Genomic DNA, 27925 nt, shown 5'->3' with positions numbered 1-27925 from the left:
CCTAGTCTACAATGTTGAACCACTTGGTCGTGATCTTAGTCAATTTCGCTCATCGTCGTTCCCTAACTTTCATGCTATGTCCATTCTTTCGCCTTCTTTCAACATTTCATTTGGCCATTCCAGCCATTCTTTCCAGTAAGTCCCAAGATGATCTGAAGTTGCCCGGATAAGAAACTCCCCAGAACCGCCCACGGCCCAATAGTCTTTCGCCCAATGAAGTAGCACGGCATAATAAGACAACAAGACCAGAGCTTCAGGACGTCTTTGTTGAAGGAGTCTGATGTACTCTTGTGACACTCGCACAGGCCATTCCTGAATGACGACGAGCCTGCGACTTTCCTCCGAACGTACAGAATCGAAGAGATACTGCAGAATCTTAACAACATCTATGTAAACACCCCTCGTTTGTTCGTTCATCTCATTTTCATTCAGCCGCCGGAGCAAGCTATCACACTCGTTGCCGTGAAGGACTTGTGTGCCATTCTCCATAGAATATGCCGGGTTGTGGGGAAGGATGTTCTGCATATGGCCATGGAACTTTCCCATGGATTCCGCGACAATGCCACGGATTCCGTGATGAAGTGTCAGACATTGAACGAGCTTGTCGAGCACGGTAGGTATCGAGGTTGCTGCGGCGAAGGCTTCGAACAAGGTCTGTTGACCAAGTAGGAGGCTGAAACAGAAGAGCGCCATGACGTTATCTTCGTTAACTTGCAACCCGCCGATATCCAGATGCCCTATGGCTCTCGTTTGGAGGCCGGTCGCTTGGGTGAGGTACAACGTCGTTGTTTCTTCGTCATTGGCGACTGTGCTCCTGTAGGCGGCGGTGAAGGCCAGGACCTGGTCCATCAAATATGGCGCCTTCAACGCTTCAGAATAGATCAGACGCATCATTGGGCCCATTTCGGACTGCAGGGAGACGAGGACATCTGTGAGAGCCCCTCTAAAGAAGAGGAGTAGATCGAAGTGGAACAAGCTGAAGCGTTCCGAGAAGAAGTCATCTGACAACTCTGATATATTCAATGACGTAGTCGCGCCATGAGGATCTGGTACTGCTGAGGGCAGTTGTAAATGACGACTAGAGGAAACCGAGGATTGCGGGCTCAGAGCTTGAGGAGTGGACAAATGTGCCGGTGTTTGGGCTGGTGGCGTTGGTAGACTGCTGACCAGCTCTCGGTAAGAGCAATTTCTTCCCGCGGTCTTGCATCTAATACAAATCGGCCGAGACTCATCGCATTTGACCTTTCGTTCTTTGCATTCTTTGCATCCAAGGCGGGACTTTCTGTGCTTTGGCATTGTGGATATAAGACAGGCTCGGGTCTGAATAAAGCGAACGTTCGGACTACGATGCCCTGTGATTATGGAATCCGGGAGCGAGTGAATAGCCAACTGGGAAAAAACAGACAGAGAAGGAAGTTTAGTGAATTGCGTTTCCGAGCGTCAGATCGGAAAGTGAAGAGTATGTATGGGCGAGATGGGCACTGGAGACATAAGAGGCGAGCCGAAGAGGGCTTGATATCGGGTATGGCATCGTATTGGCGTATTAGTTCCGAGGTGTGAGGCTGAGGCCAATCGCATTCATCTCTGTCCGACAGGTTATCCACATCGAATTGGCCGCTAGTCAGCTTTGTGCTTTGGATCCCTCCAAGCTTAATCGCAGACGGCGCGACTTGTGTCGGGTTATCATGAAAGTGGTAAAAGTGATCTCCTGGGACCGAGTATTTATGAGATGCAAGCCTCAGGGGTAATTCTTAGCTGCATCGAAGGCATACTCACGTTGAGCTTTCTGCTCTTTGTGAGAATTGAATCATTTGAAGTAAGTGAGTAAGGAGGGAGAGGCAATGAGACTGAAATGAGAATGAGATGCTTTTAGTCTGTGCATGGCCAGGTATCTCTAGGCCTATCCAGGCCTAGCGTGGTTGAGAGACCCCACCTACCGGTGTTCAGCCGAGTTGCCCCGCCTCTCCGCGCCGCGTCCCGCAGCCTTGCAGCTCGCAGGAAAATTTCTTGACAAGAGCTTCTGGTGTAGGCGGGCGCAAAACCTCCATCTGCATTGTACGGACGATGAGAACGTCCGCCACCTCAATTCGAACATGGCGACCGACGATGCTCCTCAACCGGCCGGCGGTGCTCCCGCGAGGCAACCTGCCGACCTCCCGACTGGCGACAAGCCGTCAATTTCATCAGAGTCCCGCGCAGATGGCTCAGCCCAGCCCGGTGCTGCAGTGGAAAAATCACAGGAGGGCCGACGCGGCGACAGGCGCGACGACAACAGGCGAGGCGGCAAGTCGCGCGGACCGAAGCGGAAGCACGACGTCGGCCGGTCGGCGTGGAGGTAAGCTCTGCCCTTGTCAATTGACTTGTTATTCGTGTTTGCAACTGGCGCCAATGATGTCTAACCAGGGAATAGCCGTGAGGCCACCGACAAGCGCGGACGCAATGCCGAGTACCAAGAATTCAAGCGCAGGAAGGTAGACAAGGACGGCAACCCTGAGACCACCGAAAACCCTTTTACCGCCGAAGAGATCGCCGCCGAGGGTCGCAAGCCGAAGCGAAAGGTGGCCGTCATGGTCGGATACTCAGGCACGGGCTACAAGGGCATGCAGATCAACAATGAGGAAAAGACAATCGAGGGAGACTTGTTCAAAGCCTTTGTTGCTGCTGGAGCCATCTCAAAGGCCAATGCCGATGACCACAAGAAGTCGAGTCTCGTCCGATGCGCGAGAACCGACAAAGGCGTCCACGCTGCTGGCAACGTCATCAGCTTGAAGCTCATTATCGAAGACGAGGACATTGTCGAGAAAATCAACGCCGCTCTGCCCGACCAGATCCGTGTCTGGGGTATCCAGCGTACCAACAACTCCTTCAGCTGCTACCAAACCTGCGACTCGAGATGGTACGAGTACCTCATGCCGACATACTGCCTTCTGCCCCCTCATCCCGACAGCTGGCTGTGGAAGCAGCTGGTTGAGGCCGCGAAGGAGAAGGGCTACTACGAAGAGTTCTCAAAGAAGCTGGCCGATGTCGAGGGATACTGGAGAAAGGTTGACGAGGAGGACATCAAGCCGATCCTCGAAAAGCTCGATCCCGAGACCAAGGCCAAGGTGATGGAGCGAATCCACGCCGACGAGGATGCGACCGCACAGGCAGACGAGGCCAAGTCCGCCCCCGAGACGAAAACTGAGGAGGCACCAGCCCAGCCCGCCACCACCGAGGAGAACAAGGCCCCCGCAGAGGTCCCCGAAGGAAGCGTCAAGCCCAGAAACCGCGACCTCACCCCCCTTGACTTTGCCCTGCGCGACATCAAGGCCGCCTACATTGCAGCCAAGAGACGTTACCGTGTTACCCCCGAGCGCCTCGCTCAGCTCCAGGAGGCCCTCAACATGTACTGCGGCACAATCAACTTCCACAACTACACCGTCCAGAAGAGCTTCAAGGACCCGTCAGCCAAGCGCCACATCAAGTCCTTCAAGGTCAACATGCAGCCGATTCAGATTCGCGATACCGAGTGGGTCTCCACCAAGGTCCACGGACAAAGTTTCATGATGCACCAGATTCGCAAGATGGTCGGCATGGCTTCCCTCGTCGTCCGTTGCGCCACCCCACTGAAGCGCATCAAGGAGAGTTACGGTCCCACGAGGATTGCGATTCCCAAGGCTCCTGGTCTGGGTCTTCTTTTGGAGCGACCCGTGTTCGATGCCTACAACAAGCGGGCGGCAGACAACTTTGGCAAGGAGACGATCGACTTTGCGAAGTACGACGAGAAATTGCAGGCCTTCAAGGATAAGCAGATCTACCAGCGCATCTTTGAGGTTGAAGAGCAGGAGAACACGTATGTGATACCCTATCCTTTCTATTTAATACATTTACTGATCATGTCTCCAGCTTCCACATCTTCTTCCAGCAGGTAGATAACTTCAAGTCCGACTATTTCCTGTGGCTCACGGCCGGCGGCATCGAGGCTGGTGGGGTTCGAACCGGAAAGGAAGAGAAGGGAAGCAAGACCCTCGAGTCGGCGCTTGGTGACGAAGACGAGAACCCTGTCAACGGTGACGGTTAAGTCAGCCAGATCAGGCGATAGAGTTGCTGGATGTGGAAGATCAGGGTTGACAGCGCAGCGGTGACTGCTCATAAAAATGATACAATAGAATTAAAAATGCATAAAATTCCCTTTTCCGTCCTCTGTATACGGGTATCAGCGTTGCGTGTCCAGAGATACGTTGTCCCCATCTCGAGAACCCCAAGCCCAAACGCCAAAGCATGCAAATCGTAGTTTTCGCCTTTCTCCCTCCGACTTCTCAAGTCAATTCACGATCCCGTCCCTACGCAGCACCACCAGCCCCATTCGGAGCCGTCGGAGCAGCAGGTGGGGGAGCAGCAGCAGCAGCAGCCGCAGCAGCACCCTCTCCAGCTGCACCATCCGCGCGACCCATCGGCACCCATTTGCCCCCTGCCGCGGCTGCAAGACCAGCGAACCGCGTCTCCTGGATGGCGTTAAGGAGCTCCGCGCACCGGACCACGTCGGCCTGGAGCTTGTCTGCCTGAATGCGAGCGTCGCCTTCTCCCTGTCCTAGCTTGCCGAACAGCCAGAGCTCTTTGAGGCGGCGGCTGAGTGCGAGGAGGTCTTTGATTGATGCGTGCTGCGAGCTCATGGTCAGCCGGGTGTTGTGTTCATTCTCCAAGGTGGGGAAGGTGGGCGCAATTGGCAGTGTGCGTCTGGATTTCAGGAGAATTTGGGGATAGAGTGGTCAGTGGTGGCATACCAGTCCTTCAAATTCCATTTGCATCGACATGCCCGTCACAGCGACCGTCTGCGGCTCAACGTTCTTACGCTCTCCTTCAGCTTGGATCGTCGCGAGCATTGTGAGCATCCGGAAGCGGGAGAGGACGTCGGCAATGAGCCGATTATGCGTGTCCAGTAGATTCGATGAGTCTCGTGAGGTGTCCATGGTGCCGGATTTTTATGGTGTCGATACTTGCGAGAGGGAGTTTGTGAGGATGGCGGCGTTGGAGGTGAGGTGAGAGGTCAGAGCTCCTGCTGAATCTTGAATTCCTGGTGGGGCGGTGTGGTGGGGGTTCCTCGGTGTACTGTGACCTCTAGGGCCTTACCGAGCCTTTACACCGAAACCGTCGGTCAGCGACAGGAAACACTCTTGATCGCATGAAAAGGAGCCAGCAATCAGTATGTTCGCTAACACAGTTGAATGGACATGAAATACAATCTCACTGTTGAAATTTTCAATAATGGTGGAAGAAATCGATCTGACCCTAAGTCAAAGGAGCCGTTCCAAACAGTGAGCTTTGGCTGCCGCCAACGTTCTTTGTCAAACAACACATCGCATATTAACAAAGGCTGCCGGGTCAAGTTCACGACCTGTCGCATCATTTCCTTGACGTATTCCAGAGGCCTTCATCCCCCGAGTGACTGATTATAAAGTGTGTGTGTTCTCAGGCCGGAATTCCTTCTCATCAACTCATTTCCCACCTATATTTCAAGCTCGACTCAGATACAACACTTTAAGCTGAAAGCAAATCATTCAAGTGGGCAACATTACCTTCCAACACTCCAACAACCCAACATGACTACTTATACCATCAACCCCAACGGTCTGTTCCCAGACTCATATGTCCTCGGGGGCATGCCTGAGCTCGGCGAGGATACCGACGATACCAAGGTCCAGGTACAAGTCCTTCAGAATAACATGATCTTTTGCGCCTTCCTGTTGAATTTCAAAGAAAGTCAACCTCCACCTGGGATTCCCCGTCAGTTGTTTGTACGGATCCAAAAGTACGAAAAGAATGAATCTCCCCTGGCAACTGCTGCAATCACGAACCTAGCCCGAACCGTCCTTCCTTCGCTGGTTCCGAAGGTCTGGGGTTCTGGATACAGTTGGATGAAAGACGGTACGAAGGTTTCCTATGTCCTTTCTCAATGGTACCCGGATTCCTGTCCACTGGAAACAGTGTGGGATGACTTGGGCGTCGAAAATCGAGGAGAAATTGTCGGAGATTTATTCGAGGCAGTGTCCAAGTTGTGTAGCCTCTCCTTGCAGAAGCTGACATTCGAGCAATGGCAATTACTTCGGAACACCCCATTCGAGACAAAGAAGACGGAGCTCTCCATCCTAGTCGGCGGTCCGCCTTACGGATATCATACCGACTTTGCGTCCCTAATGCGCCGTAACCTCTGCCCCCGAAACGCCGATTGCGCGGTGAACGGAAGGACTGATGGGACTTTGGTCGTGAGTGTGCATGCGCCCGAAGCGGAACACTTCGGGTTCGCTGAAACAGACTTGGATCTGCTAACTCAAAGCTCAGTCTTGTGCCACAACGACTTGGAGCCCCACAACCTACTTGTTAAGAAGGTCTATACCGAGCGCGGTGATGAGTACAGGCTTGTGGCCATACTCAACTGGGATCAAGCAGGCTTCGTTCCCTTTGCCTTTGAGGTTGCTCGAAAAGATCTACATCTGGGCTTGCGGAACTTCAACTGGAGCTGGTACGATATGTATCGGCAACTTGCTGGTCATCAACTTTTCGACACTCCAGGTCGTCCGATTTGGTCAAAGCTGATCCGGTGCCTGATGGCTGTTCATTCTTCCTCCCAGGCTAAGATTACTGAGATATCTACTTCGGACGGCACGGCGCAGATGTTGTGGCTGGAGAATGAAGGTCTCACGTTCTCTACTCTTGTTGAAGAAGGGTGGGTGAAGCTGCGCTCTTTTGTCGAATTCCCGTCCGATGACGAGCAGGATATTTGGGATCCTTAGAAGTTAGGAGTGCCATAGCTCACCTGGCGAGATTGTGGGGCTATTACATGTGCCTTAAAAGAACGCCACCTCAAAATATAAATGCATTTGATCTTGATTGAAGCGTGAATGCTTTCTTCCTCAACATGTTACCAGAAGATAATGTGGAACTAACAGAACCGCGGAAGTTTGGTCCCAGTGACTGATGTGGCTGCATGAGTGTCGCTATGGTCAGAACGAAGAATCCATCAGAGCATCTAAATAGTCACTAAATCTTCTTGGATGATTTTATAAGAGGCCTGTGAATCTAAAATTTAACTGAAATTGAGGTATCTGAGTTTCCATACTGGAGTCGAGCATATATGCTCAAGGGGCAGCGTAGAGCCGGGCGGAGGGTCGGAGGGTCGGACCTTAAGTCCATAGCCGCTCCGGGATTAGCGCTTACATGTACACTTCCTGCATTTACAAAGCTGTGAAAACAACCGAAATGACCCGTGACTTCATCACTACTCCTAAAGATTAACAACTCATCTGCTAAAATCTGCGAATTTCGTAGTCTTGTTCTCAACTTTCAACTCCAATTGTTTGCAGTCTCCCAGAACGCGAATATGGCATATCCTGCGCTAGCTGCCAGACCTCGTCCTCCGGGTACACCGACGAATGTCTCATCTCAACCTCAACCTAGTGCCAGTCGACGGCGAGATAAACCTCAACTTTCCTGTAATAGTTGTCGACGCCGCAAGTAAGTCTGAATCTTTATTTACCATTTCGGCTGACCCGTGCTTCTAACACACTGCTCAGGATTCGATGTGATCGTCAACGACCCTGTAGAACCTGCTCCTGTAGGGGCCAGGATTGTGTCTATCCAGAAACCAACGACACCATCCCACCTCCAAAGGTCACATCTAGTGGCGCTCCCAATATAAGTCTGCAAGATCGTCTAGTCCACCTCGAGCAATTGGTTACAATGTTGGGGTCATCGGAAAACCGAACGAGTCAGATCGGTACGCCTGCAAACATACCTACGCCAATTGACGATCGCTCAGAGACGGGGAGTATGCGGTCAAGCGCTATGGAACACCAGTATGTCGGCAGTGAACACTGGTCAGCGATCATGGAGAGTATTGCAGATTTGAAAGACCACTTCGATCGAGAGGAACAGTCCAAGCTGGCAGAAAGTCCAACAGCAGATTACTGCTTTGAAGACCCAAGCTCTTTCACCCAACGTCGAAGGTGGCAGCGCCCCTTGCTTTTGTACGGATGCCGACCTGCAGCTTCAAGGTCAGAAATCCTGTCCACCCTGCCGCCAAAAAATGCAGTAGACCGCTACATATCTCGGTATTTCAACCGTCTAGACCTCGTCTCTTCATGTATGTCTTTTCGCGCCTTGTCTTGGCCGATTGCTTGGATTTGAGAGTATCCCTTACTAATGCACAGCAGCGTCCGTCCATGGCCCAACGTTTCTCAAAGAGGTAAGTGTAATTTCTCTACATTTAGCCAGGTCAATTGACTGATAGCGGCATGGGTGATAGTACGAACAATTCTGGCGCGATCCCAACGACACTTCCACAATGTGGATCGGTCTTCTTTTCAGCATGATTTGCTTAGCTGTCATCGCATCGGACCCTTCCACTGACGTATCTGAAGATGGCCACCAACAGCTGCAGATAGAACTGTACCGAGAGAAACTGGTACAATGTCTGCTGATGGGAGAGTATACTCAAGGTGGCGACTATGCGCTAGAGACTTTCATGAATTACGTCTACGTTGAATTCAGGATACATGACGACGCGCAGAGGGATGTTTGGTTCTTGCTTGGCCTCGAAGTCAACCTAGCCAAACGAATGGGGTACCACAGAGATCCCAAACACTTCCCAGGAATTACCCCGCTAAAGGCAGAGATGAGGCGCCGAGTATGGGCAACCGTACTATTGGGAGACATCTTGATCTCAGGTCAGATGGGAATGCCCCGCATGGTACGAGATGGCGAGTTCGACACAGCCGAGCCACGAAATTTGAACGATGAAGACCTGCACGGAGAAATGACAAGTCTACCACCGCCAAGGCCAGAGACGGAGCATACAACAGCCCTGGGGATCATTGCTCGAAGGAGACTTCTGATCGCTCTAGGGACCATCTCCGACCTTGCAGCATCCCTCAGCCCAAGTAGTTACGCGGACATAATGCGACTTGACGGGATTCTTGAGCAGGCATACAACAACATCCCTCTACCACTCCGCATGAAGTCTATGGCCTCCAGCGTCACCGACTCCCCCCAAGTAATCATGGCCCGCCTTTTCCTTCGCCACATGTTTTGCGAGGGAAAAATCATGTTGCATCGTCGGTTCCTCTTCGCAAAATCGACTATAGAGCATGATGACGCGTACTCATACTCAAGGACAGCTTGTATTGATGCAGCTCTTGGAATGCTACAGATCCAACATACTCTAGACGAAGAAACGTGCCCCGGCGGCCAGCTCTTCATGATGCACTGGAGGGTAGGATCTATCATGAACCACCACTTCTTGACAGCCACCATGGTCCTCTGTTCGCTGGTTTACCAAAGGCAAACTTTGGGCCGAGAGAACGAGATATTGACTGCGTTGAGGACTGCTCGCAGCATCTGGATGAGAAAGGCCGAAGACTCAGTTGAAGCGAAGAAGGCATCACAAGCAGTTAGCATCGTCCTTGCGCGAGCTGGCGGTCCGAGGTTCGATGCTACCCTTGTAGCTGACCGGCCTATCCAACTGCTTTCAGAGCCTATCGCAAATTCGAAGGATGCTTTTCTGGAAGGTCTTGTTGGAGATCAAGTCATGCTTGATGAGCAAATATTCTTGACCGAGGCTTTCATGTCAGATGAAAGGGATAACGGTGAGTACGAACTTGAAACACAAATAAAGGTTGAACATTGGAATGGCTGATGGTTTTTACATGCAGGCATGGATCTTTTCTCGCCTTTCAATGGCCTTCCCGACGAGCTACCGGCGGGTACGCTCTGCAGCAAACAATCTGGAGTCCCAGCAAGTCATGGGGACTCAACTATAAGTGAATGGGTGATTATGGGTGATCAAGGACAGTATCAGTGGAGTATTATCAATTTTGCATCAAATATTGGTTCACAGTAAAGTCAATGGTCAAACGTGCAATTTCAGATGCGGAACTGTAGCTATAGAAGCCGAGGTTTCTCTTTGATATGATAATTGGGATCAGACCGTTTGCGATCTCTCCATCATTTTTCTGTTTGCCATTCATCCCCATTCTGACTACCCCGGTGTCCTTAGAGATATCTGGACATCTCAGTGTCTTTGTTTCGAGGAGTCGTCTGCTTCACATAACAGTGCAGAAGGCACACAGCGCTCCAGGGTAGCATCCATCGGCAGGCCTGATACTCTGTCAGATTCGTCTGCTATAGATATCTAATGATTCTAAATACTTACCAGACACCACAGCAAAAGCCATCGTGGTCGATGCAGCCTCCACGCAGATGCATTTGCTCTTGAGTTAGGTCGGATTGCTGTTCTGCTGGAGCGCCAGGGGAAGAGGCAGGTTGAATATATTGCGGACCAGGTTCTTGTTCGTTCTCGCCCGCCATTGAGTATGCAGGTATTGATTGTGATGGAATGTGCGCAGAAATATCTTGTAGCCTAAGGTAGGTATTTGTGTTATCGAGACTTTCCGCAATTGAGAGACAGACGAGAGGGCAATCTTACGGGAAGGTAAGCCCTTTGAGGCTTTATTGACGTGACGTTCTGAATTGAAGTTTTTGGTGAATAAGAAGTGACTGCTGACGTGAATGGTGACATGCATCAGCAGACTGTGAATACATTCACTGTCGAGACGGGAGGAAAGGAACAATATATTCCCGGTGATGCAGGTGTTTTGGAAGGCCTGCCTCCAGAGGCAGTAACAATACTTTCTGTGGTATTTTCCCTTACTTAAAAATATTGATCAACTCCTTCCTCTTCTGTTCTCATACCTTGGTCACATGGTGTTCTCATTAAGGCCAAGTTAAGAGGAGGAAGGAAGCAACGCCCATAGGTTTTAGGCAGGAAGGTTCGGTCAAGTCATTGAAGAATGGAAGGCACAAGGGGTTTCAGTCAATATAGGCAGGGCCTCACAGTAGGTATGAATGAAAGGAGTACCAGAGGTCTTGTCATGAGAGAAACAGAAAATAGGACAATCTTGAGCTCAAAGAAAGAGTCTAAATCACAAGATGGAGCGTGATATACCTATGCGCCTGAATATGTAGAAGGTGACAAGTCATGGCCTCCGGCTAGAATATATTAACTCAATGTTTCATGGTGAAATTTTGTCACGCTTTAGGTATAAAGATTCAGGCAACATATCGATTAGATCTTGCCGCGTTTTATTGAATTTAAGTCATTTATCAAGAACAATTGATGGGTAGGCATACTTCACAGCAAACTTGGCTCACTGGTCGGGCATAGCGGGGCTGGGGCTGTGTTCCAGGTCGCGAATCCTTCGATGGTCAGCTGACAGGCGCGTCAGCGCCGCACCGATCAAGCGTGAGGCACCCGGCGGTGTAACAAGTTACGGAATCTTTGATGGTTGCCTACAGTATAACTGATGCACTTAGGACATATCTAGCAGTCAACATTTCCTATCGACCTTACCCCTATCTAAGCGCGCCCAAGCTAGCTATTCCTGCTAGCAACGCCAGCCATCAAGATATCAACATAAACCACCTTGCTCAGGCTCAAGCATGTCAACTGCAACAGATCAGCAAAATCTGCCACAGGAAGGTGCACGCTACCCGACCAAGTATCGCCGCAACATTCCTAGGTCAAAGAATGGCTGCTTGACATGCCGCGCTAAACGGAAGAAGTGTGACGAACGCAGACCATGTTGCACGTCCTGTGCCCGCACCGGACGGGAATGCACATGGCCTGTATCTGCAGAAGATATCGTCAATAAGAGTACCAGAGACATCCTTCCAAAACAAATACCGTCAACAAATGAAACCTCGGAGAGCAATGGATCTGCTCAGCAGCATACGACGCTACCTAGTCGACCTAGAGCAACTGTTCCGACGACGGCATCTATCCCGGAAGTACTTGAGAACACATCATCTCTGCGCGCATCTCTCACATTTGGGACTCTTTCAAACTTAAGCAGCAGTTCAAGGCCGCTGTATGATCAATACCTCGATATGACCGCGGAGCTACTAGCTCGTGGTCCTAGCGCAGATGGTAACCCGTTTATCAACTATGTGTTACCTCTAGCGGCTTCCGATAGTCTTGTGATGGACTGCGTTCTCGCTATCGGAGGAGCACATATGGCCGTTCTAGAGCCTGATCGCCCGCAGTTGGAAGTCATGACTCGAAGGCATTATGCCCGGCTGCTTGAAGGACTACGAAAAGCGCTTTGTGACGATGCGGCGTGTCCATTTGGCGAACGCGATGAGGACAAGAAGCTCTACACGCTTCTGATTCTCATCATGCTATGCATTTTCGAAGTAAGTCATTTGTCTATTTCTCTTGTCAGCATGTTGCATCCGACTAACCTTGTGCAGGGGGTTCAAGGCGATAACTCGGGGGCCGTCTATCATCATATTCGAGCTAGCCGTCATTACGTGATGGAATTGGCAGCTGACACCTACAAGCCATCAGCTTCAAAGAAGACTGAGCATATCCGTGGCTTTCTCCTGGAGATATATGCCATGTTCGCTCTAAAGTTAGCAGTCACGCCACGAGGCTTGCAGGAGGAGAACCCCGTGACAGTGGATCCCTTCCTCGGCTCTCTAGAATTTCTGGGCCAATTCAAGTCGCGAGGATTCATGCTAGGTTTTGGCCATAGGCTCTTTGCCATGATACCAGATATCTCAAATCTTCTTGAGAAGCGTAGGAGAGAGGAACTGAGTGGATCCACATCCGATGGTCTGTTCGAATCTTACAAGTCACTTCTGAAGAAGCTAGACTCATTGGATCCCTCATCCGACGTTCTTGAAGACGAAGACGCATGCCCTCGCTACCAACAATCAACAGCCGTCGCCATCTACCGCACCGCTCTAATTCTCATCGTCCATTCTGCCTTCCACCAAGATATACATAAGAACGCGGAACTCCTTGCTGAGATCGAATCTCGGATAGACAAGATATTGCCTCTCTGTTGGGCCGTTTATACCAGCAAGTCACCGCTGCGGAGGATGATGCTGTGGCCGGGGTCGATTTTGGCATCCTGTTGTAAGAAGCCAGAGCACGTCCACGCCTTTCGATTGGGACTAAACTCGAATCCGCGATCGCCAGGTGGTGTACGAGAAGCGGCTAAAGCGGTTGAACTGTTGTGGCAAGATGATGATCCGAGAGCTTATGGACCTCGAGGGTTGAACATGGTGATGAAGAAACACGGTCTTAGCTTTAGCATGTGCTGAACGGACTGCTTAGTAATCTGGGTAAATGGGATTCTTCTGGTTAGTAAGTTCATATGTTCTGTAAATATAGAGAGCTGCATTCAGGTACGCAAGTTCTCCGGCCTCCAAAGCGTACCTAAGTAGGTGGCTTACAAATCAGTCGTCCATAAGTGCATGAGTTCGTCCGAAGAAGTCTATAAGCATTATTCATAATCATTGTCTGCTAACGAAGAACAGGTATCGCAAGTCATAAAGGTATCGACGAAAGGCATCCCATCCACCACCTGTACTCCAAGTTTAGCAACCACCACCTCCACCGCCGCCCCCATCACCACCGCCTCCACCTCCGCCACCTCCACCACCTCCATCGCAACCACCCCCTCCCCCATGGTGGCCGCCTCCCCCATGGTGACCACCTCCTCCGTGGTGTCCTCCACCGCCGCCATCACCGCCCCAGCCGAAGCCCCCAGCACTCACTCCCGTGTAGCCCGCGTTATAATCTCTGTGATTTCCGTGCATGCGGCTTCTGCGCCAGCCACCGCTGGAATCATTGACGTAGCCCGGCATGGCACCGTAATTTGGTGTACCGCCCATGGCTGGTCTTGGTGCGTACTCGGAGCCGTTATACGTGTGCTTCTTTGATCGAAATGGGATACACATCTTGAGCGTCAGGAATCCAGGTACCGAGAATCGTATGGAATTTGTTTGTAGTAAGTTGACCTTGACCAGTCCTTTTTGAAGATGACTGCTGTATTTGAGAATTTGGTATGAGTGCTTATTTCGTGTTCCCTTTGAGGTGGACGGAACGGTATGTCTATGTGATGAGATTGATATTGATGATGATGCAGATGTAGATACAGAGTAGATGGAAGGGACTGATGGCTTAAGTAGAATATCGAGTGATGGTAGACAAAGTGAGGCCAAGTTTCCTGCCTATCCTACCAGTGTGCCTGCTAGGGGCGAAGAAACAAGCTTCGATGGAAGCCACGATCACCGGGAAGTCTGCCTTCCAGAAGGCTTCTAGCGGCGCGAAGGATCATGGAATATCCAGGATGAGCTCATAAAACTCCGAATAAGCGAATCGCAGGGTCCTGAAAGCTGTCACCTAAATCAGCCTTGCAATGAGCGACTTTCTGCCGCCCTGGGGACTTACGCAAAAGGGTAAGACGATGTACACTGATTTCAATCATCTGACCGGAGGGAGTGGATTCACGGGGCAGTTCCGCGTTGTGGGGCTCTTGCGGATTCCTGGAGGCAGGGAGCGGGGACGAGCTAGCCGGAGCGGGGCCGGATCGGCGTCGTTGGCGAATGACGTAGCTCTACTGGCATAGCCGGGCACCGGGGCGCAGCGCACACAGCCTATGTACTGTGTATGCATTCAGCCCGCGATGATCAGCTGCACTCTCAGACCAACTACGTCATGCTTGGATCTGTCAAGCGATCAGTAGGGCCACGTGAGGGTGAGATGACTTGTCTTGCTGTAAGACTCACAGCTTCCCGCGGCCCGCTTTGCAGGCTGCAGGATTGAAGATATCACTGGAGGCTGGCTTATCATACACCGACGTTGAGATGTATGAGTGGTTTTGTTCAATTTGTTCTTGTAGAAATAAGCGTTGCTAATAATATGGCTTGAATGTTGGACGACCTCTCACTCTGCTGCTTCTACTGACTTTCTTGCTCCCGGCATGATCCACCCAACAGTCACTAGATAGGAACACCGTCCCGGTCCCTCTCTATCCTTGGATTTTTAGGCGTATTTGAATCGGACGAGAACTTGTCTTTGATTGACTGGACAATGCTCTCTGTGCGAGACGGACCCTCAACTTCGCGTCGCTGCTCTTTCTCGGCTCTGCGCTCAGCCTTTTTTGCTGCTTTGAAATCGGCGGGACCGGGCTCAAACGCGGGGCCGGGGCCTTTGTGTGTAGGCCGCCTGTTGGATGCTTCAATGCCAGCGGTGAGAGGAATGCCGGACATTTTGAAAGTGAAACTTCTAGTCGGCGCGGTTGAAGTTTGGACAGTGCTATTGTACCTTCCGGTTGTGAAAAATTTGGCTCTAGACTGGACTATGAAGCGTGATGCTGTTGTGAAGAAGATTCTTTTGCCCCGATGAATCGGTATTGAAGAGTTGTCGAAATGACAAAGTTTCTCGCCCGAAAAGGGATTATAAGATGGGGGCCTAGGTCAATTTGTGCAAAATCATTGAGAGACTCCGCGGCTGCTCTCCTGACTGGAGTTTGGTGCTACGGTCTCACCGCCATGCGCAGCCAAGAACATCTACGTATCTGTATGACGCGAGTAGAGTCCCCTTGTACCAAATGTGGCATCACCTTGATCTACGTCTCGAATACTTGTTAGAATAGCCCTGCATCAAAGGCTACCACCATTGATCATGAATCTCAATCAAAATATGTCGTCTTGACACCCTTGATGACTTCTAGATCATTGACCGAATTGTCACCATTGGACTGACTCGTGGCACCGATGTTCTTGATTATCCTCTCCCTCACCCACTCTCCTGCCTTCACAGGCTTACCGTCACTTCCAAGTACCGTGCCCTCAGAGAGGCCAAGCTTCTGTAGAACGGGAGACTCCTTAATCGGGACCAGGTCCGTATCATCTTCTATGCGAACCATGTAAATAACTCCCAGACGATCGATATGTGCTTGGTCTTTCGGAGGCGCTACGACTCTGTGGATGCTTGACTTAAGGTACCCGTCTATGGCGGTGTCAATGACTACGGCGTTTAGAAGGCATCGAAAACAGGTCAACTTACTTGTGAGGAATTGCAGCGCATCAGCAATGTTCACTGTCAGCGCGTCCGTCTGCGGGCGCACCCACTTCCAGGTCCCGTCGTTCGTGAGGACCTGGAGCGCAGCGACAGGTTGCCGAAAGAGCAATGTCAGACTGCCCATATCCGAGTGTCTTCAATTTCTTTGTTAGTATTGGGCACATGCTATTGGGGCGGACAGAAAGCATTTCTTCCAGGAGACATTCTTACCCCTTCAGCCAAACACCACCCAGCTTTCGATTCTCCTCCTCGGTTCTCGCGTAATACTTCATGTATCGGAGATGGTCGCCGCTAGACTTCTCGTAACGATGCTTCTTGACGAACCACTCCTCGTCCTCAAGACCAAGTGCCAGCGCAAATATGACGAGAAGCTTCCGGATAATCTCGTCGTTGACGTATCGGGAGAACTGCTCGATTGACGCGAAGTTCTCTGTGACTACATCGGGGTGCGGTCGTGACGCATGCTCCGAGATGAACTTTGGGATGTTGTAAATCTCGAAGTTGTCCCGGACGCCTGGGATCAGCTCTCTGGTGCCTGGGGGCTTCCAACCATTGAAATCGCCGGCCTCAAGTGCTGCTCTGTATGGTGCCTTGTCTTCGTCCGACAGACTGAGAACGGACGAGGCCAGAGCATACTGCTGATCGATGGCTTCCCGACTGAGACCATGGTTGATGATGTAAAAGAAGCCTTAAAAGTGGAATATCAGCTTTAACTGTCTAATGAATTTGATGATGAAACAGTAATGCATGCGTTGTGATCGTACCTATCTGTTCAATCGCTCTCGTGAATTCTTCTGCAAGCTCCTCTTTACCCCCGGACTTGTCAAATTTGGATAGGTCCAAGGCCACCAGATCTGCCCAATCTAGCTGCTCGCTTGTCTCGGTAGCTTGAATGTAAGGTACATGGACTGGAGCTGTCTTTGAGGTCGTGGTTGTCATCTTGAAGGGAGGACGAGGGAACTTGTAGTTACCTAGGGGCTCGCTACGCCGAGACTGGCAGGTCTCTTGCTTCTTATCTTAATAGCGCGTGAGGTTCAATGAACAGTAATACATGTAGCCCTTCTGCAGCAGACATCCCTCCCCTATTCCAATTTCGTGAACTGAGGATGGTTTCGTTGCAACGCCTTTGCGCTGCAGGGGTTTAGCCAAAGTATTGGTAATCCCATTGTCAAGTCTAGATTTCACCGAATGAGAATCTCGATCCTTTGAAAACAGAGGAAAGCCGATGTCGGGATATTACTATCGGACCACAGATACCGAGGCTTTCGGTTACATGTCCATAGATGTGCCGTCTGATCTTGAAGCTGGTCCCTGGCAGAGGATGCATCGCTGTGGGGCCGAAGTATTCGTCAGGAAGGATCCAGATGAGGCAATCTGTCAATGCTGTGTCGAGGCATTCTTGGGAATGGCGTGGACAGGCCAAGATTTTGGAGTCGCAAGGATTAATCTGTTAGTCTTGACTGTTGTTTCTGCACGCGTTGCTGCCTGTACTCAGAAAACTCTCATCAAGGGTGGCCTCAAACAACCGAATGCCTCCAAACTATTGACACCGACGTCCTTCCCACAAGAATCTGCAATCATCAAAATGACAAACGATACTACTAGGGATAGCCGCCATACGGCTCTTGACGATGGATCATTCACAGTATCAGGAGCATATGACAAATATGCACCTAGTCAGGCGGTCAAACTGGAGACAATTGGCGAGGAAGCTCTTGCCATTGATCTTGTCATTGAGAAGAGGGTGCTCCAGAAAATCGATCTCTTCTTGATGCCAGCCATGGTCATAGGTAATTGCAGCAAAGTACCCAAAACTCTCAGTAACAGGTCGGGCGCGATGCTGACATGAAACGATGCGATCAAGGCTATGGTTTGGTTTACTATGATAAGGTGGGCACTTAAGAAGGCTTCTTGAACACTTGAACAAGACTCACAGCTGCGTATAGGCAATTCTTGGAAGTGCTGCGTTATTCGGAATGACTGATGACCTGCATCTTTCAGTTGTCGATACCTCTTTCACCCCGCCAAAGACCGACACAACACGACTAAGTTGGGCAACTTCGATATTCTACTTTGGTCAGCTGATAGGTTCGTATCCAATGACGTATCTCCTTCAACGCTTCAATACCAGATGGACACTTGGCCCCGTGGTCATGATTTGGGCAGTCATTTGTGCTGCGACAGCGGGAGTGACGACTTGGCAAGGTCTCCTGGTTCAAAGATTCTTCTTGGGTGAGGAGCCATCATCCCACGAGTTATTGAATAGCGATGGAGTTTGAGTAGAGACTGAAGTGACGCTCATCATGTGATATAGGTTTCACCGAGTCTGTCATTCCAACAGCTTTCATGACTACCGTCAGCGGCTATTACACCCAAAGAGAACAAGCACTCCGCCAGAGTTGGTGGTTTTCCGGAACTGGCTGGTTCACCATCATTGGAAGCGCTCTCAACTACGGATTCGCCCAAATACAAGGAGGCGCGTTGACTCCATGGCAGTACATCTATGTACTTGCTGGAGGCTTAACGTTCCTATTTGGTATTTGGTGTTTCTTCCTTCCCAACTCTCCCCTGACCGCCTGGTTTCTCACTCCGGAAGAGCGAGCTGTCGCAATTGAGAGATTGCGTCAGGGACAAACTGGAGTTAAGAATCAAACTATCAAGACTGCTCAGATCAAGGAAGCGCTACTGGACGTCAAGGTCTGGCTAGTCGCCTTGACCATGGCCTCGGGGTAAGAGGAGTTCAAAATCTCCCCTCGAATGCGCAAACTAACTGGCTATCAGGTACACAGTCAATGGAGCTGTATCTGGGTTCGGTCCCCTCATCGTTTCGACGTTCGGATACTCGGCTTTAGACAGCATCCTTTTTCAATTCCCGCTAGGTGCAATTTGCGCCATTGGTATCCCCGTCGCTGGATGGCTGTGCTCCAAATACCGCAATATCCGGATCCCAGTACTGATAGGATGCACTCTCCCAGTCATTGCGGGCTTTATCATTATATGGAAGTCAGACTGGGGCCATCGTCCCATCGCCCCTGTTGTCGGATACTCACTTATTGGCTTCTTTGGGCCGGTCGTCAGCTTGACGGTCACCCTTGGGGCCAGTAACGTTGCAGGAGAAACCAAGAAGAGCTTCATGGCTTCTGCCGTATTTGTCGCATATTGCGTTGGAAACATAGTTGGGCCTCAGCTTGTGAAGAGCGAGACTAAACCCCAACATTATCCTCAGCTATGGACGGGGTTGATTATTTGGTATGTCAAAAGCCGACCTAGGCAACATCTTTTCAACTCCTCTAACACCGGTTTCCTAGCTACTGCGTCACTATTCTGTCTTCTTTGGGCCTCTATTTTATCCTCTATAGAGAAAACAGGAGACGGGATGCTCTCGGTCTAGACGAAAGTGAGCGGGATAGACTCGCATTCAAGGACTTGACCGATAAGGAAAATGAGCACTTTAGATACGTTCTGTAGGAACTACATTCCGCCATTTACATATTCAAATACGACCTCCCAAGTATTTGTGGTTCCAATTGTCGAGGACTCTATTCCATCCCGTTCACTGCCGTCGTTGAGTGTACCTGTTTTGGAATGCTAAGTCTGATCAGTATAATTTTGGCTGTAGATCAATAACCACACATTACCTTAGTATGAGCCCCTCTTTCGCGATAGGAAAGGCTCCGTTGCATGTTCTTGTTCTGTCTGGACGAAACGAGCGACAACACGCGCATCCAGTCTACTTAGCGCAAGGACAAGTCCCGCGTTGCGTTTTCTTCAAGGGTTGTGATGCAATCACAGAAGGACTCCACCCTGACCAGTTATGTTGGTAAGCTACGCATGTTGATCGAGAGAGCTTATCACGACATCTCGGACTGTGTCCGACATGAGCTGATGCCGCAGCCGATATCGCCAATGGACGCTCGGGAATTAGCTCACTGTTCGATGAGACAATTCGAATGGAACGAGACCGGCGTGGGATTGTTTCTTACAAGCACCGCTGCGTATTGACAACGATTGCTCTCAACTAAGGTTAGCCTTCGTGAATGTTCAATTCAGCTTCTAGAAATCCCGACGATTCAGGATGCCTGAGGAAATTCGGAGGGTCGCAGTCATTGGCGCCGGCCCGGCTGGAGCCATCGCAACGGACGCTTTGGTGAAGGAACAGGCGTTTGATGTTGTACGCGTCTTCGAACGGCGCGACTTGGCTGGAGGGACATGGTGAGCATATCCCTGAGGGCTATTATCCTCATATCCGTTGTGAATCGAATGAGATCTGACCTGTGTGTCTATACATGTAGGGTCTACACTCCGGAACTGCCACCCCGGATCCCTTCCTTGCGCGCATTAGTCAAACAACGCGCAAATGCGCCAATTGAAATCCCTCAAAGCTTCCCTACAGAAACTCCGAGATCCGAAAAGAACAATTCTCATCAGTTACGGTATTCGGACACGGGTATTCATGAGACGCTGCACAGTAATATCACTCCCGAAATCATGGCGTTTACGCAGGAGCCGATACCTCAGGTCCTATCCGACCGAACATTGGCACAATACGGCCCGGGCGCTCCATTCAGGCATCGAGAATTGATAAGAGAATGGGTCGAGGGGATTTTCACTCGAGGAGGGCACGATAAGTTGATTGAGTTCAGCACCACGGTTGAACTTGCAGAAAAAAGGGGTGACGAATGGGTCCTCACGTTGCGAAAGGTTGTACCCGGAAAGTCGAAGGACTACTGGTGGCAAGAAACTTTCGATGCAGTGGTTGTGGCATCAGGTCACTTTTACTTGCCTTATATCCCCGAAATCCCCGGTCTTGTCGAATTCAACGAGAAATTTGCAGGCAGAATCAAGCATAGCAAGCATTTCCGTGACCCGGAAGAGTTCCGAGGAAAAGTATGCCGTCTTTCGTACATTTGATATATTGAGATCTGAGCTGACTATTCACAGAGAGTTATTGTTGTCGGCGGCTCCGTGTCTGCGTTTGATGCGCTCCACGATATTCGGCTGGTGTCTCAAAAGCCAGTCATTGCATCACTTAGAGAACCCCTGGCCGCATTCGGGTGGGCGCCCTTTACGCACCCCGATATCACGATCAAGCCGCAGATCACTAATTTCTGTCCAAAAAGTGGACGCATTACGTTCAGCGATGGAAGTACCGTGGATGAAGTTGACACTGTCGTCTTTGCAACCGGTTATGACTTCAGCTTCCCATTCTTGCCCAAGCAGAAGGTGGAGAATAGACGAGTGCCGGGACTTTACCAGCATGTCTTCAATATCGACGACCCAACCCTTGCATTTATTGGGATGGTACGTCTTGATATCAGTAGAACTTCGTGCCTGGAGCTCATGTACTGACTCTATCGTGCAGGTCACGGGCGGCTTTACTTTCCGCGTCTTTGAGTGGCAAGCCGTTGCAGCGGCACGAGTCTTCGCGAGCCGCGGGAAATTGCCCCCTCGAATTGAGCAAGAAAAGTGGGAGAAGAAGAGGTTGGAGTACAAGGGTGATGGCATTCCCTTCTTCACTCTGTCGCCCGACTTCGAACAATACTTTGAAGCATTGCGGGCAATTGCCGGCGAGCCTGTGCAAGGAACTAAAGGCAGATTGCTGCCAAAGTTCGACCCTAAATGGCTTGAAGCGTTTTCTGAAGTTATCAACGCCAGGGTTGAGTGGTGGAAGAAGGAGACAAAGAAGGCAGAAGCGCAATCAAAGCTTGAGTTCAAGTCGAAGCTGTAGGGCAAAAAATGTGGTATTGTTAACTAATTAGGCTGTTTCAATCTTGTCGTGTTTTGAAAGCGTCCATGCTAATGTCAAACATGCGAGAAAGATTCCTTAATCGATGCTGGGTGCGGTGATCCACGTGCCCATTGAGATACCCTCTCACACTGTCTTCCGAGGCGTCAACCTCACGTTCAGAGGACCCTTCTTCCACAAACCAAACAGCTGCTGATCAGTCCAGTTCTTGCTGTCGTCTGCGACTTGCATGTCAAAGTTCCAGATGACTCTGGCAAGAATTACTCGCATTTCGGACATGGCCAGGCTGCAAAGGTCAAGTTAACACAAGTTTCGTGTCGTGCATCTTGTTTCAATGGCTTAACTTACTTCCTACCAATGCAGTTCCTGGGACCGAAAGAGAATGGCTGAAGAGCAGCTTTATCGTCGTTCTCGAAGCGGGAGTCTTCAAGCCATCTCTCCGGGATGAAAGAATCGGGCTCTGCGAAGTACTTATCGTTGTGGTACATGGGCCACTGGGAGACCATCACTCGCGTCTGTTGGTTTTTTGTCAGCAACGTGATCTGTTTAGATCTGCAGTTGTTTTGAAGACACTTACACCCGCCGGCACGAACCTTTCGCAGATGTAGTCGCCGCCCGGCTTGACAACTCGAGTGAGACCCATGGGTACGACTGGGTAAACGCGCATGCTCTCATCGAGGACTGCGAGCATGTAGCGGAGTTTCTGAACACTGAGAACATCGATTTCTTGCTCTGAGTTGAATGATGTGCGGACTTCTTGTGCCAATTTGGCCATGGCTTCGGGATGCATCGTTAGGAAGTAAGTTACTCCTGAAAGCACAGATGCCGTTGTTTCAGAGCCTGCAATGATCAAGGTGTCTGCGGTTTGCTCAATTTCCGGCTTTGACATCGCCTAAACAAATGTTCCGTCAGTTTCGGTACCCAGGGACAATGAGACATGCTAGGGACTACACGTACCAAAGGGCCCTCCTTCATCATCATAGACTGGACGAAGTCCGGCCTTGACTCGCCGAGTGCCATACGGCGTTGAACCTTCTCCTGGCTCATGTCATTGTGGAACTTTGTCTTGTTCTTCAACTCTTTCGGAATCAACCACCTGGCAAATGGGCGTGTAATCCAGTATCGCTGGAACTGATTTCTCCATACACCGGCATGGATGTTGTCGAAAATGATTGATACCCACGGGTGATAGTCCGAGTTCTCCAGACAACCAAAGGGTTCGCCAAAGGCCAGGTCACCAATGATGTCAAAAGTCGTCCAATTATACCACGAAACCATATTCAGCGCTTTCTCTCCGTCATCACAGTTCTCATGAAGTCGCCGGATTAATAAGTCGATCTGAGCTTGAATCAGGGGTTGCTGATCGACCATAGCCTGAGCGGAAAATCCGTGGGCTAGAACGCGGCGAATACGTGCGTGATCCTCGCGGCCGGAGTTGATGATGCTGTGCGGCTTGTACCTAGCATTGACAGGGTCTTTGTAGTTCTCCATGCCACCACCGCCCTTGCTGTGGCCCATCAAGTCCTTGAAAGCCCGCGGGTCGGCCCAGTCGATTGTATCTGGGCCGAGCCTGACCACAGGTCCATATTGCTTGTGAAGCTCTGCCAGTCTCTTGTGAGCTTTACCGCTGGTGATCATTCGACTGAGCGGGATACGGGTAGCGGCGTGGAGCTTCGGCCCAGGGTACTCTTTCAGTGGGTGGAAGTAAATGTTGTAAACCATCCTCGAGATCAGACGGAAAACACCCTGCATCAGCAATTAGCATGTGACGTCCTAGTATCAATGGCTCAATGCCGCGGTATCTACCAAAGCAAAGAGGACAATAGGCAATGCGACCGCCAGTCGTACATTGCCCAAGCTCGAGATATCGTGTGGTATAATCATATCGAGTGCTGTAGTGTTGTCGGCAGGCCGTCCTATGATTGATGACTTAGTTCTGACGATAAGAAAAGTCTTTCTGCCAATAGTTCCCCGTTCTATCAGCAGGATGGCGAGCAGCTTATATCTGCCCAAATGCAGACGAACAACTTGTGCCCGGGTTCATGCTCGCCGAAGACGCGAAAGACACGTTTACGACCGGAGCCGAGCACGCCCCGGGGATGAACGGTGTAACCTCCAACCAATCGAAGCAACACGGCTTCCCGTCCGATGATCTCTGGTGACGTTATACTGGGCGACGTCGAGGCGGGGGAGCTGTGTTTGTTGGGGGCTTGAGCGTAGAACGGCATTTGGGATGGTGGGACGCCGCGTTTCATAGCGACACACATCTGACGGTGCCAGCCATGAGACCGCGGATTTCGGGATGCTGAAGGGTTCCGGGTAATGGGCCAATGTTTGTCCTTGCCTTATTCATTCGACTCGTCGAACGTCTTCAGTGTGTGGTGTTGGTACGAGCGAGGGTCCGAATGCGAATGCTGAAATACGATGTGTGTGGCAAGAGCCGTTTGGGGACAGGATTGCATTGATGTGGACGCGAGTCGTTTAGATGACAGCTCCTTACGCCACGGACGACGGAGAGCTCGATGATTTTGAGGGTCGTGGACTCGCGGCCCCCCGGACGAGCGTTGCCGATGCAGCACGGAGTGCATATGCAAGGGCACGGCGCGGGTTTGGGAGAGAAGTCAGACTCTCCGCCGGCAGGAATTGGAGATTTCTTCGGCGCCGAATAGTCTTCTCCGTGACACCGATGCTCGGGTTGCTAGAGAGCTACAGTGTGTGGCAACGTTGCTGACCGGTGTCAAGATCGACAAGGTTGTGCCACCATCACAAAGTTGTGTTCAGCTGAGGCGATGTTAACTGCTAATGCTCGTTGTAAGTTACGCGGACCGGCGGCTGATATATCCAGTGTAACTCACCCTAAAAGGCGTTTACATGTTGGCAATGCGACGCCTCTTTGAGCACGGCTAAGGCCGTCCACATGGAGAGTTCAGTTGAGCCGCCATAATACCTAGACCATCAGACTTTGATAACTCCATACGGTAGGAGGTAATAGATCCACTGAAAGGCCGCTCGTATTGTGGCCCTTGGAATGTGGCTCGGTGTCAAATTGTCAGAGTTTAGTGGCGGATTTGCCTGCCGTTATATTTTAGCTCGAGACTGAAGGTTTGTCGGGGAGGTTCCCTTGAATTTAAGGGTTCTGAAAAGACCGGAACACTGTCGTGATCTAACCTAGAATGTTCAGTTAGCTGATGAATATCGGAAAATATATCGTCAGATGCTAGACTGTGGCCACCTGGGAGTCTCTGCAACTTCTATTCGCATCACTTATTTTCAGTCTCAGGCTCGCTAAGGTGACAATTATGGACGCTATGGCCAGTTGATCCTGGCAGGGAATGCTGCTGACTACACAGCATCAATCAACAGACCCATGAGCTCTTCTCAACACTTGACAGCTTGGCGACACGTGATGAGACACTTCCAGATTCATCGCAATCTCAGGGGGTTCGCAATCCTCGGATACGAGGTCTCGATAGGGAGTAGCCTCAACGATAGTCCGCTTCTTCGTCTTTTCATCGACACTCGCTAGAAGTCACAACCACAAGTCTCGTACCAGCGAGTTGTGAAGGGCTTCCCCAGGAACATTGCGTCCCCGCAGCGTTCAAGAGGATCTGAGTGACCGGCAACGCCGGCCGAAGAGTCATGGAGACCGCTTTCAAGCGCAAACCCCTGCCGGGCCCTCCGCCAGGTCCGCCGCCGCCTCCGGATTTCGACCCCTTTCCCCAACGTCAACGCCCTCTCCGCGCCGCTCGGTCGACGCCAAACATTCGGCAGTCTGTAGCGACATCAATCTACGATCCACCGCCAGCGTATGAGGAGTTCCCTGGAGTCGACGCTAACGGTCGCCTGGCTTTCGCCGCTCCTGTACCGGACTTCAGACCTGGGAGGATTCCATCGCCAGGTCCTGCAATCCCAGCACCACATTTTTCTCCCAGTGTTTCTCCCGTTGCTGCTCACAAAGATTACCTACCTTATCGACCATCACCATCGCCATCACCGTCGCTTGTAGCAGGTGGTAAGGACTCGCCCGCGCCGTCCATTCCAGGGCCGTCCTTTCCTGGCCCTTCAACAGCCCAAACGTTTCCGGTGGCAGGTCATCGTCCTTCTCCATCGCCCACACAGTCTAGCCCTGGATCTTTCGTCCCTGGTCCTCCCGCAACAGCAGAGACGTTTCCACTGGCACATCGACCCCCTTTATCACCCAATTACACCCCATCAGAAACCGTATCAACAGAGTCTCAATTGAAAGAAAAGACTTTCTGGCAAACCGCCCTAGACGAGACAAAGTATTTCGCGGGCGGGCTGATAAGTCATCCGTTCGAGTACACCAAGCACTACTCCATCCTCCGCCACTCGGGCGCGCTCGTATGGTACCGCGGCCCCTCAACCTCCATCACCATCACAATCTTCTCCGATGCTCCTCTGCCACCAACCCGGACAGTATGGCTGCAGCAGAAGGGCTTCTCAGGCAACATGGGCATGAACCTGAAGTCTCTGGTTGGCGCAAACACATCATGGCTCGACGTGACGCCTTCTATGCAGGGGACACCCGCGGCCATGACCGAGGGCGATGAGAGGGGCTGTCTGCGCGACTTGAAGAAGTTTCTCAAAAAGGCACCCAAGAATCTGGCAAAGCATATGCCCAGAGAGACACACGTCGTGCGCATACCCGCGGCCGCCGATGATGGGTACTTCCGGCTCGTGCTATGCACTGGAGGCGGTGGTGACGGGGTCAAGAGGAAGGTTCTTTGCCCAAGCCCCGTCTTCCGTGTTGCGAGTACGTCTACGGATATGAGTGTTACACGCGGCGCGAGCTTTGCCAGCATGCCTCTGGAGCTAGGGATCAAGGCCGGGTCTGTCGTAGCCACGACTGTCGTCAATAGGTATATCGGACCAGCTGCCGCTGTGGTCCAGTCTAGAACGAAGAAGATCTCGCAAGCAAAGTTTGTGACGAAGCACGCCGCTCATATCGCTTACGCAAAGTCGGGCATAGAAAAGTCCGGCATCAAGACGCATGTCACGGCATACGAGGAACAGTATGCCTCCACAAGGAGTGGGGGATACGACGCCTGGCAGTCCGGTGAAGCTGGGTTCCAAGAAGCCCCTCCTGAAGTAATTGGTCCCGACTCCGGTCCTACCGATCCATTTCCAATCAAGTTCGACGGCAAAATTGTCCGCGGTACAGGAAGAGGAGGGATGGAACTGGGCATCCCGACAGCGAACCTCGAGGGTATACCAGAAGACGTGAGGATGCGAATGCGTGGCGTTTACTTCGGCTGGGCGAGGGTCGTTCCCCGATCCGGACTGGAAGCGATATCGACAGACTGGCACGAGAGCATCATCACCGTCGGCCCCGCACCGTATGCTACACCACGTGTAGCCGCTAAGAACGTCGCCACGGTTCACCTGATCCACGAGTTTGGCGGCGCTCTGTTCCTCGACACAAAGCTCAAGGTTCTCGTCATGGGCCAGTTGCGGATGGCTGCGCCTCCCGTTGCTGGCTCTGAAGCCGCGCTTGAGGCCTACGGGGCGGATGTATTGCTCACTGTGGCTAGTCTGAGCCGTGACAGCTGGTGTCCTATCGAGACGCGGGAGAGGATGAGAACCATGCGGAGCGAGATGAGCTTGGCTGATCGGTATGTTGAGACGAGAGACAGAGTTCAGAAACAGGTAGACCGTATGCCGGTTCACTTGGCTGGGGTGAGAACGGAGGGTGCTGCCTTGAGAGACCGGGCATACGGGAATGGAGGAATTTGGATCCCGAGATGATCTAGATGCTCATTGAGCGATGGACGGGACGCGTAATGTTCACCTGTCGACACCGGGCGTGTAGACTCCTTGTTACCTATTAGACATTTAATATCTTTCATACACTTAGGCAGGCAGGTACCGAACGTAAGGTACCTTCCACGCGTGTATCTGTATACTGATCTCGCCTACACGTATACGCCACCCACAATACCCGTATATGTCCCAACAATTCCAATCCGATCACCAGTCAGTAGGCGCCCCTCTAGGTCGGGGGGTCAGGTCAAACTGGCTGGGTGGTGGAAGGGTTACAGGTCCGACATTCAACACGCCCATAGCCTACTCGACGACAGGCTCCGAGTTCGATTCCCAGCGTGAGCGCCAAGAGATGTAGCCACACCGGTGGTGAACTCTTTTTTTGATCTTCTCGAATTCTTAATGCCTCAAAGGAAAAGAATCTGCTCTTCATGACGGGCTGATTTGGCAATCAAATTAAATTACACTATAAAAAACTCCAAAACATCTAC

General features: G+C 51.3%; 14 protein-coding genes across 14 annotated transcripts; 7 read left to right on the top strand and 7 right to left on the bottom strand.

Annotated features, from left to right (window-relative positions):
• Position 1: 1 nt before the first annotated feature.
• Positions 2-1296, bottom strand: CABS01_13188 (Upc2 protein; the record flags this gene model as incomplete). Its single annotated transcript, XM_060546533.1, has 2 exons — positions 2-22; positions 352-1296. 2 exons carry the CDS (start codon positions 1294-1296, stop codon positions 2-4), a joined length of 966 nt encoding a protein of 321 aa, XP_060395154.1.
• Positions 1297-2093: 797 nt separating this feature from the next.
• CABS01_13187 (tRNA pseudouridine synthase A) lies at positions 2094-4060 on the top strand (the record flags this gene model as incomplete). Its single annotated transcript, XM_060546532.1, has 3 exons — positions 2094-2335; positions 2411-3832; positions 3886-4060. 3 exons carry the CDS (start codon positions 2094-2096, stop codon positions 4058-4060), a joined length of 1839 nt encoding a protein of 612 aa, XP_060395153.1.
• Positions 4061-4322: 262 nt separating this feature from the next.
• CABS01_13186 (uncharacterized protein) lies at positions 4323-4949 on the bottom strand (the record flags this gene model as incomplete). Its single annotated transcript, XM_060546531.1, has 2 exons — positions 4323-4640; positions 4764-4949. The coding sequence occupies 2 exons, from the start codon at positions 4947-4949 to the stop codon at positions 4323-4325; spliced, it is 504 nt and encodes a 167-aa protein (XP_060395152.1).
• Positions 4950-5579: 630 nt separating this feature from the next.
• Positions 5580-6770, top strand: CABS01_13185 (uncharacterized protein; the record flags this gene model as incomplete). The annotated part of the gene is made up of 1 exon (XM_060546530.1): positions 5580-6770. The coding sequence occupies one exon, from the start codon at positions 5580-5582 to the stop codon at positions 6768-6770; it is 1191 nt and encodes a 396-aa protein (XP_060395151.1).
• Positions 6771-7357: 587 nt separating this feature from the next.
• On the top strand, positions 7358-9874 carry CABS01_13184 (fungal specific transcription factor; the record flags this gene model as incomplete). The annotated part of the gene is made up of 5 exons (XM_060546529.1): positions 7358-7491; positions 7551-8119; positions 8190-8221; positions 8282-9620; positions 9687-9874. The coding sequence occupies 5 exons, from the start codon at positions 7358-7360 to the stop codon at positions 9872-9874; spliced, it is 2262 nt and encodes a 753-aa protein (XP_060395150.1).
• A 202-nt stretch (positions 9875-10076) lies between these two features.
• Positions 10077-10341, bottom strand: CABS01_13183 (uncharacterized protein; the record flags this gene model as incomplete). Its single annotated transcript, XM_060546528.1, has 2 exons — positions 10077-10131; positions 10187-10341. The coding sequence occupies 2 exons, from the start codon at positions 10339-10341 to the stop codon at positions 10077-10079; spliced, it is 210 nt and encodes a 69-aa protein (XP_060395149.1).
• Positions 10342-11919: 1578 nt separating this feature from the next.
• Positions 11920-13140, top strand: CABS01_13182 (C6 zinc finger domain-containing protein; the record flags this gene model as incomplete). The annotated part of the gene is made up of 2 exons (XM_060546527.1): positions 11920-12225; positions 12283-13140. 2 exons carry the CDS (start codon positions 11920-11922, stop codon positions 13138-13140), a joined length of 1164 nt encoding a protein of 387 aa, XP_060395148.1.
• A 276-nt stretch (positions 13141-13416) lies between these two features.
• Positions 13417-13779, bottom strand: CABS01_13181 (uncharacterized protein; the record flags this gene model as incomplete). Its single annotated transcript, XM_060546526.1, has 1 exon — positions 13417-13779. One exon carries the CDS (start codon positions 13777-13779, stop codon positions 13417-13419), a length of 363 nt encoding a protein of 120 aa, XP_060395147.1.
• A 1044-nt stretch (positions 13780-14823) lies between these two features.
• On the bottom strand, positions 14824-15093 carry CABS01_13180 (uncharacterized protein; the record flags this gene model as incomplete). The annotated part of the gene is made up of 1 exon (XM_060546525.1): positions 14824-15093. The coding sequence occupies one exon, from the start codon at positions 15091-15093 to the stop codon at positions 14824-14826; it is 270 nt and encodes an 89-aa protein (XP_060395146.1).
• Positions 15094-15515: 422 nt separating this feature from the next.
• CABS01_13179 (flavonol synthase) lies at positions 15516-16846 on the bottom strand (the record flags this gene model as incomplete). Its single annotated transcript, XM_060546524.1, has 4 exons — positions 15516-15835; positions 15893-16041; positions 16118-16595; positions 16672-16846. The coding sequence occupies 4 exons, from the start codon at positions 16844-16846 to the stop codon at positions 15516-15518; spliced, it is 1122 nt and encodes a 373-aa protein (XP_060395145.1).
• Positions 16847-17492: 646 nt separating this feature from the next.
• CABS01_13178 (allantoate permease) lies at positions 17493-19375 on the top strand (the record flags this gene model as incomplete). Its single annotated transcript, XM_060546523.1, has 6 exons — positions 17493-17697; positions 17772-17797; positions 17854-18139; positions 18222-18636; positions 18689-19156; positions 19216-19375. 6 exons carry the CDS (start codon positions 17493-17495, stop codon positions 19373-19375), a joined length of 1560 nt encoding a protein of 519 aa, XP_060395144.1.
• Positions 19376-19982: 607 nt separating this feature from the next.
• Positions 19983-21635, top strand: CABS01_13177 (uncharacterized protein; the record flags this gene model as incomplete). The annotated part of the gene is made up of 4 exons (XM_060546522.1): positions 19983-20119; positions 20200-20794; positions 20849-21208; positions 21270-21635. The coding sequence occupies 4 exons, from the start codon at positions 19983-19985 to the stop codon at positions 21633-21635; spliced, it is 1458 nt and encodes a 485-aa protein (XP_060395143.1).
• A 144-nt stretch (positions 21636-21779) lies between these two features.
• On the bottom strand, positions 21780-23881 carry CABS01_13176 (cytochrome P450; the record flags this gene model as incomplete). The annotated part of the gene is made up of 6 exons (XM_060546521.1): positions 21780-21939; positions 22002-22168; positions 22231-22545; positions 22611-23399; positions 23460-23569; positions 23728-23881. 6 exons carry the CDS (start codon positions 23879-23881, stop codon positions 21780-21782), a joined length of 1695 nt encoding a protein of 564 aa, XP_060395142.1.
• A 1411-nt stretch (positions 23882-25292) lies between these two features.
• On the top strand, positions 25293-27419 carry CABS01_13175 (uncharacterized protein; the record flags this gene model as incomplete). The annotated part of the gene is made up of 1 exon (XM_060546520.1): positions 25293-27419. The coding sequence occupies one exon, from the start codon at positions 25293-25295 to the stop codon at positions 27417-27419; it is 2127 nt and encodes a 708-aa protein (XP_060395141.1).
• Positions 27420-27925: the final 506 nt, after the last annotated feature.

Source organism: Colletotrichum abscissum (genome assembly GCF_030869225.1).
Source record: "Colletotrichum abscissum strain IMI 504890 chromosome Unknown Scaffold_43.1, whole genome shotgun sequence".
In the NCBI taxonomy this organism is placed as follows: Eukaryota; Fungi; Ascomycota; class Sordariomycetes; order Glomerellales; family Glomerellaceae; genus Colletotrichum; species Colletotrichum abscissum.
Note: the sequence above shows the minus strand (reverse complement) of the source record. Positions and strands in the feature narration are given on the sequence as shown.